The 11,574-nt window shown below is 43.7% G+C and overlaps 1 protein-coding gene across 1 annotated transcript in view; it reads right to left on the bottom strand.

The window, feature by feature from the left end:
* The window catches only part of LOC130387521 (paired box protein Pax-7-like), a 5,062-nt gene extending 426 nt beyond the window's left edge, over positions 1-4,636 (bottom strand). The window contains exons 1-4 of the mRNA XM_056596701.1: positions 4,272-4,636; positions 3,011-3,246; positions 2,583-2,712; positions 2,149-2,277 (exon numbers count right to left, since the gene is read on the bottom strand). Coding sequence (XP_056452676.1) covers positions 2,149-2,277; positions 2,583-2,712; positions 3,011-3,246; positions 4,272-4,356 — 580 coding nt within the window. The 5' untranslated portion in view covers positions 4,357-4,636. The remainder of the gene's footprint in view (positions 1-2,148; positions 2,278-2,582; positions 2,713-3,010; positions 3,247-4,271) is intronic.
* Between the last annotated feature and the right edge of the window lie 6,938 nt (positions 4,637-11,574).

Below are 11,574 nucleotides of genomic sequence, written 5' to 3'. Positions count from 1 at the left end.
TTTCTCTATTCAGATATATTTAATAAGTCTAATTTGTATGTAACATCTTGTCTGCTTCCGCTTAATTGCGTCCCACCTGCTCCCCCCTCAACGTCACCACGCACGGGTCGTTTGGATCTGACGATCCACCTCATTCTCTCAGGTCCTTGATGGACTTCCATTGTAAATAGAAAGACTCTGATCCTAATGTCGACGTGTTTACGGTCTCTTCTTGTCTATCCATACACGTTTATAAAAGCTTTGAGCGCTTCCTATATAATTTGAGATGACAAACAAACATGCACGTCGAACAGATGCGTATGCCGAGGCCTGTTGCGTAACCATTTCTCGAACATCATTGTATGCACACTTCTGAGCGCCATACATATTATCAAGAGTATTTCCCTCGGCTGATGGGCCCGTATTTTGTATTCCATTTCCAAAAGCACCAAAAGAAGCAGTGTAACTTGTATAGAGTCATCTCCACCAGGCCATGTTGGACCCTTAACTGCCAGCGTGTCTAAGCCAAGCTGCTCCATACGACAACCCTCAGAACCATCAATGTTCCCGCATAACACACGCATCACCATACTGCTAAGATTAGGTCTACTCTGCCCACGATGCTTTAAAAAAACAAACAAATAGATTCATACGGCCTGCTTTCATAAAACAGAAATAATCAAATAAATTCAATATATATAGGCCTACGATCTAAACAACAAGGGTGCCGGTTCCCCCCTAACGTCATCCAGCTCTGCGCCCCGGGGTGCAGCAGCAGCCAAGTGAGCCGTTTTAGAGATGAAAGTGGGGAGAAATAAAGGGCTCATTTTAATCTGCCTTAAACCCCTTCAACACAACGTATGTGCTCGAACGTGTGAGAGTGAGCGCTGATAGGGGATAAATCGGTTTCCCACCATGGCTGGGAGCTATTACAAGCCCTCTCCGAGCAGACACCGGTTTCATTAGCAGCTGTAATAAGTCTTAACGTTATTAAGAGCCGGTCCGGGCGATCACATGAAACAAGCGCCCAGAGACCCTCTCTGAGGAATGTTAAGAAAAGGGGACGGCTGGTGCCCCGCGCACACCCGTGAGGAGGCCTACACGTCACTATATGAATTAAGTAGGCCTACAGTAGTGGTTTAAAAAAATCGGAAACATGCAGGCCTACGGATTCTCCCACCGCAATTTAAATGTAAAATAAATCCAATATATATGCTGGAAAGTCTGGTCAGAAACGTTAAAATAGCTGGAAGTAGACCTACTTTTATCCAACCTTAACACACAAACGACAAATAAATCCCATTCCCTAAAATAGGCCTACACCGTTTTCGTTGGTTGAATTTGTTACAGAGACATGAAAAATAAAGAAATATGCTTCCATAGTACCTGGACAGCGGATTAACGAAAGGGATCTTAAAGGACTCAATAAGTCTGGTCAACATAAATAGCCTCGCTTTAGGGAACAAACAAAAGTGTTTTATAAGGCCGTTTATTCTAATCTTTCTCCTGGCCTTCCAGTTATCTTTAGAAATTGCTTTTATGCATAACTGCCCTTTGCCAACTTGACTTTGTCCAAAAAAAAATCCGGACTGGAATAGGCCTACACAACACATTTTAAAACATCTAAAACGCAGAACGCTGCATCCATTCACTTCCGTTGATTAAAGCCAAAACACAGAAACCGTTCTCCTATCACCCTCTCCGTGTCCTGCATTGTTCTAACAAGTGACCCTGAGCTTGTCAGCAGCTGTCGGTAATTGACAGCAGACTGATTGTTTCCGTGGGTCCACTGTCCCTCAGGTTCCAAGGGATAGTTTAACCGGAGCCGCGAGACGTTGTTGAGCAAATTGCCGTAGTTGCTCGACATCAAAGCTCGCGATAAATAATGAAGCAGGCCGGGGTCTCCTGTGGGACCGAGGCTTATCATGGAAGAAGGGTCGACTAAATAAATAAAAACAACACCACCGATGGAGCAAGAACCCGGACCAGGGAGTAGGCATAGCTGCATCATCACAGCTATATAAGACGAATCCCCCCCCCCCCCCCCCCCCCCCCCCCCAAATAAAAAGGTCACCATTTCTCATTTGCAATATAGTAATTTCACAGCTGATTTACACACAGCAGCGCCCCCGTACACACAACAGTCCCCCCGCCATGTGGGTTCCCTACCTTTGTCGCCTAGAATGCCGTCGATGCTATGTTTAGTTTTCTTCTCTCCGTCCTCCTCTTTTTTATCACACTCGTCTTCGTCTTCTTTCTTCCCAAATCGAGCCCGTAGCACTCGACTTATTGAACTCACTGAAAAATAATAATAAACCGAATTGTCCTAATTATGTCGTCAGTAACGTGGGGCCTCATCAAGAAAAGTTCTGACCTCATCGGGTGGGACATTTGACTCTTCCATTTTTTGAGTTTGGTCAAAAGATTTGTCTATAGGCCTGTTTTGTTTATTATTATTATTATTATTATTATTATTATTATTATTATTATTATTATTATTATTATTATTATTATTATTATCATCATCATCATCATCTCCACTATCGCTAAAGGGAAAATAAGGGGGTATTTAAAGAACGATAGCTTACCAGAGGAAGCCTCACCTGAAGGGACCGAGCTCCGGTCGCACACCCCGTCCTTCAGAAGCTTGTCCCGGATCTCCCAGCTGAACATGCCCGGGTTGTCCCGCTTGTACTCCTCGATCCGCTTCTCAACGTCCGGGGTCGCCACTTGCTGTTGGAGCCCAGAGGACAAAGTGATATTTCAAGATAAATAGGTTATACAGAATAGCCTACAATAAAATGTATTTAAAATTTGTAAATAATAGGCCTATTTCATATTTTTAGGCCTATTGAAATACATAAAAGGTCACATTCATGGGTACAATAATAACTATAATTGTATTAGATAAGCATTAGACAACCAATAATTTAAGGCTAATAATATTGATACACTTATTATAATAATATTAATAAAGCCAATATTTTATAAATGATCATAAATACATTATAGTTAAGCTATTGATTCTTACCCTGGGCTTGCTACCCCCTATGGCCCCCGGCCGGATGGATCCCGTCTCCTGGTAGCGACACAGGATCTTGGACACGCAGCCGTGCGACACGCGGAGCTGCCTGGAGATGACGCAGGGCCGGATTCCGTGGTGGGCCATCTCCACTATCTTGTGGCGGATGTGGTTGGGCAGCGGCCGGCCATTGATGAACACCCCGCCGAGCTGGTTCACTCGACCCTGACCCAGGGGTGTTGAGACTGCGCACGCGCGTACACACATGAACGCACACATACACACAATTAGACACACACACACACACACACACACACACACACACACACACACACACACACACACACACACACACACACACACACACACACACACACACACACACACACACACACACACACACACAGGGCCCATAGTAAGTGAACACCCGTTGGCACCGTGTCGGCAACACACTTTAGTCTCCATGCCACCTAATGCTGGTAGAGATGTTTGCGCCACGCTAGGAATGCGTCTCTATAACGTGTTGGTTGTCAACACCCCAGGAAACTTAATGGTTGAGATATTACCACTCATAACTTCATAAAGCATAATTAACACCAAGTGGACCAAGTGATTTTGAAGTGTTGGTTTTGAGGCCTGTGCACAGACTCTTTATACAATTATTCTAATAATTAAAACGATTGGCCTAATTGGATTTATTTTAGGCTTGTACTTTTTTTTCATACATTAAGTTAAATAAGGCCTTTGTAAATAGGCCTTTATAAAACCGACCTGCTTTATGTTATATTATTATAGTAATTTATATTCGAAAATGTAATTTGTTGTTTAGTTAAGGACATTTATAAAATACTTCTAAACCTAAAGGAACTGATCATAGAGCTCTGAACCCATCCGGACATAAGCGGCTTCTTGTAGCCTATTATTCAACCCCACGCCGATCCTAATCCTTCGTATTTGTTTTACTCTGTGTATTATATTTTCATGTCAACGCCACTTCAGGTAATCCTGAATATGGTGATTTGTGGGTTTATATATAAAGGCCACTTGAGCACGAAGTGTGCAGTCCAGTGCTTATAAACATAAAGCCACATTATATCCCCACGATTGATTTAGGCTAATATGTATTTACACAATTTATCATATGCAAAAAAATAATCTAATATGAGCGTTTCCTTTTAAAAATATATACCGAATTAAAAACATTTCGAAAATGTGTGAAGCCGGGCTCGAAACTCGAGGCCTTCGGACCGACTCCGGACGGCCCTCCTACCTTCCAGAGGGAAGCCCGTCCGCGGGTAGTTCTGTCCAGGCGCGGGACGCATCATCCGCTGCACCGTTCCTGGTAAACACGACATGCTCTCGTTTAGACACCGGCCAGCACGCAGGGGCCAATGTCAGTTTCCCCAGCACCTTTCTTCTTCAAGGGTTTTGAAAAGACAAAACGAACAAAAAACCCGAACTCGAAGTCCAACGAAGCGAAAAGTTATCTTTCAAACGTGCATCCCAACCAACATAAATAAAAAAATCTCGACCAAAAAAGCCACTCCGAAAAGTAGGAAGAAGAGAACCAAATTATTGGACACGAACGCGTCTGGACCGAGGGTCAGAAAAAGCCGAAATGCAAACAAGCAGCCGTGCGTGTCGGATGTAAAGGCTGGGTGGGTGGGTGCGTTGAGCGCTGGGTAGGGGGTAGGGGGGGGGGGGGGGGCTCCGATACGATCTCGAGTGGGTGAAGAAGTGGTCACCTGATTCTTCACCACATTTTCTCGTGGACAAAAAAAAAAGTCCCGAGATAGTTGAGTGTGACAGGTCCGCTCGTAGCAGCACAGGAGTTGGAGAGGAGGGGAAGTTTGGGCACATCCAGGAGAGGGAGGAGGAGGTGGAGGAGGAGGAGGAGGAGGCCGCCGTGTCGCGCGCACTGATAGGCTCCTGGGGGTTTTGTGTTATTCATGAGGGGAAGAACTCTCCTTGGCCAAGTGAACGCATCACCCGGCCCCCACCCCTCCAAAAGGAAGCCTTTTTGCGTGCGCATTTTACGTGCGGAGAAGCTTTTGGGGAGGAACGCGTTTTGCGCGCACTTTAGTACAGTTTCCTCTCCCACAGCATCCGTATTGCAGACACATTTTAATTAGGTTATAGCCCAAGGTTTCGGCTTAATCTGTCCATTTAAGGGCCTACAGCTTTCTCTACAGAACAAGAGTGATTCTTATGTGAGAAGGACACATATTTTAACATTCCCCCAAAATAATTCTGGGAATATGACCATAGGCCTTCGTTGATGGTCCACTGGAAAGTAAAAACTCCCCCCAAAATGTATGATTATATTATGGTAATAATTTCAATCAATCCACTAGGGATATAACAAGACATCTATAATATGGTACATTTATTTTTGGTATAGTGTGGCCAATTCAGAAATATGTATTTGTTTAACTCGAAGGAAGTGCTAAAAGTAGACACTTTTGTATTTTATTGGGATAATGTTCCTGTTCTGTTTTTAAGCGAAAAAATGTCTAATGTAGCCAATCACCCAAAGCGACCTGTCAATAGGCCCTAGGAAATCGTGATCAACTAAAGCTATATTGTGTTCTGTGGACCTTTGGATTCGAACCCAGGACCACTATAATATGGTGGTGGCCGTGTTATGAGGCCTTTGCAGGAGGTGTGCATTTGTTTTACAGCACGCGATGCGCTCGCACCTAAGATGTAGGCAGGCGGGCCAAAAGGTGAGGCGCGTGAACTCCACAGGCCCGCGCGCCTAGGTAGTGGTGGTGGTTTCGTCACGTACCACCGCCCGGGGGCCAGGATAACCTGTTCGGCTCCAGTCACATCATCTCTGACCTACTTTTCCTTATCAACAACAGCGCCCATACGCCTTGTTGCAGGCTACTTTTAGGAGAGGATTATTTTCTTATAAGTGTGTATAGATCAATAATATAGATCCGGTCATGGGGTAGCCGAATTGAAGGCAAGGCAGGCTACCATCATATTTTCTTTGGGGGGTTAATACAATTCACGAGGACAACATACAACAGATATATAGAGTTGGTTCCCATCCTTTTGACCATGCAATCGTTATTTTACTCAAATGCATTTACGGACAATGCCAAGAAAAAACAGAAAGACTGGCGATTAACACTTTTAACAATATTCAAACCAATCCGTGGTCACAGAGGTGTAATGTTAAAAGCTAATTTCCGCCAAGAAGTTTGTATTTTTAAAGAGGAAAATGGTAACAAACATAAATTAATTACTGGAGCTTACAACAATATACTCTCCAAAAGGCTTAAGTGGCACCATCTTAATATTTACAACCAACGTGCTGGGAGTTCAGTGTACGGACTACCACTGTCAGAGAATGCCGAAGAAATATAAAGATAAATCATTGTGTTTTTTTGGTAAATCCAGAAGGAAGTCGGATGGCGGTGAGGAAGAGGAGGAAAGTGAAGGAACTCTGTGTGTGTGTGTGTGTGTGTGTGTGTGTGTGTGTGTGTGTGTGTGTGTGTGTGTGTGTGTGTGTGTGTGTGTGTGTGTGTGTGTGTGTGTGTGTGTGTGTGTGTGTGTGTACGTGCGTGCATGCGTTTGTGTCTGTGTGTGCGCGTGCGTGTGTTCCGACCGGGGATCGGGGGAGGCCGCGTCGTTAGCACGCGGTGTCGCGCGGCGCGGCGGCGCTACAGCTGGAAGCGGTTAGTGGCGCTAAATCACCGCGGCGTCTGGTTGACACCGCGTCGCCATTCATCACACCCAGCCAGAGGTTGGAATGTTTGTGATGTGAAAACCACCACGACCTCCGCTAAATCACTTTGTTATCCACCTGTGCGTCCACGCTGTCTCCCCTCTCCACCCGACGGAGTGTAAGGCCTGGCCTACCCATTATAAGTGCTCCGATATACATGACGGATGAGAGTCGAATACAAGGAAGGAACATAGGGACTTATGGAGGAAAGGTTATTTTATTATTTATTTATGTTTATGATTTAGGGGTGCCGAAGCAAGACTCGATCTTCAACCCTCGATGGGAAAAGATGCCTAATATATCATTGGCCGAATTGAGCGTCAGAAACTAGGACCCTATGAGATGATGAACAACTTACCGAAATCTCAATATTTGTAACAAGTAGCTGCACTTCCCTTTGAACTGAATAGCTCCTCAATAGGAGACGTTTAGTTGTAATTTGCATTTTCTGTACAAGTGGATGAGTTGGTCATGGGTCCATTTGGGAGCCTTTTGAAATCCAGATTGTTTAAGATGGGGTTGAATCAATACAGAGCCTCGTTCTTCTGTTGTGAAATCCACACTAAACCACCGTTTATAAATGCTGGAAACAGGACTGTACAATACGAGTTGCTGCTTAGATAAAGATCTTTAAACACTGGTCTAGGACATTTTAGGATGATTGTATCTAGGTTCGTATATAGCGGTATCTGTGTGAATGTTTCTGCGCTGAAAATCGTCTTCCTAACATCTTCCTTACTCACCCTCCTCCTCCTCCTCCTCCTCCTCCTCCTCCTCCTCTTCCCTCTTATCCTAATCACCTCCATCTCCACCCCCACTTATTCTCCTCATCCTCCTCTCCTCTCTGTCCTCTGTTTAACATCCTTTTCTTCCTCCTCCCTTCTCCTTCTTCAACCCATTATATCATTTTATTCATAAACCACCTCCTTATCCTTCGCCTCTCCTCATTCTCTCTCCTCCTCCTCCTCCTCCTTCTCCTCCTCCTCCTCCTCATCCATCCCACACTCTCTTTCCTCCCCCTCACCCCTCATTTTCTTCTTCTCTCCTCCTCTCCTCATTCCCTCCTCCTCCTAAATCCCCACACCCTCTCCCCCTTCTCTTTTTCTTCTCCTTCTCTTATATCTCCTCCTCCTCCACCTCCATCCCAGAACCTCTCCCCCCCCTTCTGTTCTTCTCCTTCTTCTCCTTCTCTTCTCTCCTCCCCCTTCTCTTCTTCTTCTCTTCTCTCTCCCCCTCCTCTCCTCCCCTTCTCCCCTGAGGAGGAGTGGAAGGGTAGTGACTAGCCAGCGCCCATTCTCATCTCCTGGTGACCAGAACTTGAGTTGAACAGAATGATGAGGCAGATCATCATCATCATCCTCATCTCCTCAGATCGGATGTTGACGATGAACAATCTGTGTGACCTTCCATCTGTTATTTCCCGTAGAAAAAATAATTACATTCACAGCTTACTTAAAAGTGTTACTTGAACTATTTTAAGACTTTTTAATTGAACAACTATTTCGGTGTTAATGATAATTTCTTGATAAATAGGTACACTACAAAAAATAATTGTTAGGTAGATTATACAAATTGAATTGTGTCGTTGCACGGAAGAAAGGGGATTCTTATGTTCAAACCAGATTCAACCTGCACCAAAGCTTGTCGAAATGAGTAGGTTATAGCGAAGAAGGTCACTTGAGTGTAAAAAGATATCACACGTTATATATCAATTATAAATGCTGTGAAAAGAGTGAAAAAGGGCGATTGAGATTCTTATGTTTTGAACCCATTTACACAATTCCCAGCCTATCAAAATTAAACTAATAACATATAATTGACAAGTAATTTGAAATTTACCACATGGGAAGAATTGATAGAGGTTTTACAAAACATAAGTGTGTCTTTGAATTGCACACAAGAAGCAAACAAGCTTCGACCAATCTGAGAATCAAGTTTAATTATTTTCTCCCATGCTAATTAGGCCCCTTGTAAACTCATAATACAATGTACGATTTATGAAAAATGCAGCTTGTACAGTGACTTCTACAGAAGACTTCTACAGAAAACCATTCATGTATCATTTGAACATTCCTCAAATTATCGCCAGTTATTATTTAGCAGCAGATTATCATGATTTCAAGGGTGTCATATTAATTATTAGACCAGCATCTTCCATCTCTAAGAATAAAAAAAACATCTGCTTTTCCACTCAATAAACCAAACACAAAAGAGATAGAACCTCAGATTCAAAAAGATAACAGGTGTGGAGAAGCTATTTCACAATCAAGAAGATAATGTTGTGTTAAATTCTTAATAACCATAAGATATGATGTGACTTTAAACACACTCGAGTTGTACACCGCAGCTACCTCACCCACCCCATTCCTAGTCCCTCTACCACCCAATTGACATGCCCCCCCCCTCCCTCAAGCAAACTCATCTTTGAAAAGGCCAAAGAGAAAGGCTTCTTATCAAAGTAGGACCGCCACTTTACACATGCCGCGACCATTGGTTTCACTTAATCAATGTGAATGACCAGACCCATGAAGACTGCAGATCTGATGGCCCCTGTTGGCCCTATCCACCCCCCCCCCCCTCCCCCCTCGACCCCAACCCCGCCCCCCCTAGCAGTCAGTATACAGCCAGTCCTGTGGGGGTCGATGGGTCTAATCGCTGACACAAAAAGACGTGCTTCCACGTAGCTCGTAGTGGCACAAGAGAAAAGCCAGAACGTGGAACAGGCCAGGAATAACAGTCAGATTCAGTCAGAAACAGAAGATTTCACATATTGCTGTGGCGTTTACTGTTCCCTAGTTAGTCGTTTCTTAGATGCCTATAACCAAAGAGACTTACATTTCAGATTCAGATAGGGGTCATTAGGGGTTGGAGGCCAACAGCTTGCTTAAGGGTACCTACATTGGGTATGGAACCCAGTACATTTTGATTGGGAGTAGAACTCCCTAACCATCACTTTATCGTGTCAACGATCGATTCCTGGCCATTCGCTGCCACCTTTTCAGACTGGTTGTAGATGCATTTTGTTCCTGATAAACCTTTGCTTACTTGAGTAATAAATCTATTTCATATCGCTTGCCAAGCACATAACACTTGGCTGATTAATAAACTGGCCTTAATGACCCTGAAACCCAGAGAATCAACCTTGGCTCATTGAGAAACCATACTGGTTAACAGTGTTAGCAATGACTTCAATCCCATCTATTCATTTATTTAACATGTTGACTGGGATATTTCATACTTGGTCAGAGTGAATTATAGTGCAACATTGTCCAGTGTTTCGTTTTTACGCTTCTCCCTCCGAAAGCAAGTGAAACATAAATGTTAGCTCAAACGCTAATCTAATCTCCGTTGAAGAGAAAGATTCTCATACATTTAAATGTCCGCTGGAGAGAAGTGGGGGGCAGTTGGGGATTTGGCCACCATGGCCCAACCCCAGTAATCAAGATTATGAGTCAGCATTGGATACAGAGATGGTGCATAAATTCAGCTTCTTTCCGATGCTTTTTAGCTAATTGCGCTGTACGCCGAACATTATTGATGGCAAATAACTTGTGGAGCTACGGAAGCAGCTTGAATCGCTTAATGTTGATGCACCATCCACCTTAAAGCCAGGGTTAGTTTCAGTAATACATGAAAAACAATGTGAGATCTTTAAAGTTCTTAGTATATTTCTGTGGTAAGATTAGGCAAAATATTATAATTCCTATACGTAGTAGTGTTTGGGCATCGGCCATTTTGACCCAGTGCATGTAAAAATGGCCGATGCCCATACAATACTGCAGTATATTTTTTTATATAAAAGTACATGTGTCTTTTCTAGTTCTGTATGTACTTTGTAACATTGGACGGTTACTTAACATAGACGTGATTTTGAAAAAAACACATTTTCCACACAAGAATCCCACGCAACCAAACCACGAAAACAAGTCCATGATTTTGATCAAAAGGCCGGCCTTCTAATCATAGCGAATTTCTTATGCTGGGGTATTTTTGTGCTTTTCTCTGGCGTGCTATGGGCAATCAAAGCATCGCTAACTTGTTTTTCACAGACGATTACTGCGAGAACAGACAGTCTCACACGCCCACAGAGCATGGGACCTCCATGGGACACCTCTCGGATCAATGTCGCCATTTTGTCGATCGAGCATCACAGATCAACCATGCAAGATGCATTTTGTTTGCTACGTGGTGATCTGAAGCGCCTATTCATCGGCCGATTTTTCACAGGAGTAAAAGTGGACAGCGTGATGGTGGCTTCAGCTTGCGATGCATTTGGCACAATGTTTGTATTATATGAAACATCTAAAAAAGTGCAATTTAAGGCTGTCCACCACAGCTGGCTAGCAACCTTGTTGACGCGGGTGGCACTAACGCCACTGAGCATTAGAGGGCCTGGGGTAAGAAGAGAGTAAAAATAGGATCCCTCTTATTTGGTTGGACGTCCTCTTGGACGTAAGGGATGACATGTGATGAAGTCCATCATCATTACATATGCAGACAATATTAATGGGATGTTCTGGTAATTTGGGGCCATTAGGTCTGGGGGAACAAAACAAGGTCTTATTCTACTAAAACTGAAAACAGAAATGTGTGATGATGTTGAAATGTTCAGTTAAATAATATGTTGAATATTCATTGGGTGCCCTAACTTGCTAAGTTCCCCCAGCATCCTAAAATGCTATTTACAATAGCATGCCCCATGTTCAGTCTGCTGAAGTGCATGTCTTTAGAGATGGGTCAGGGAAAATACGAGCAGAGACAGAACATACTAACTGGGGCCGAGTAACAGCCCGATTTAACATGCTGTGGCCCAAGTGGGGTTCTTATGCCAGACACC

Source organism: Gadus chalcogrammus, chromosome 1 (assembly GCF_026213295.1).
Source record: "Gadus chalcogrammus isolate NIFS_2021 chromosome 1, NIFS_Gcha_1.0, whole genome shotgun sequence".
Taxonomy (NCBI): Eukaryota; Metazoa; Chordata; class Actinopteri; order Gadiformes; family Gadidae; genus Gadus; species Gadus chalcogrammus.
The sequence above is the reverse complement of the archived record's forward strand: the minus strand, read 5'-3'. Positions and strand labels throughout refer to the sequence as shown.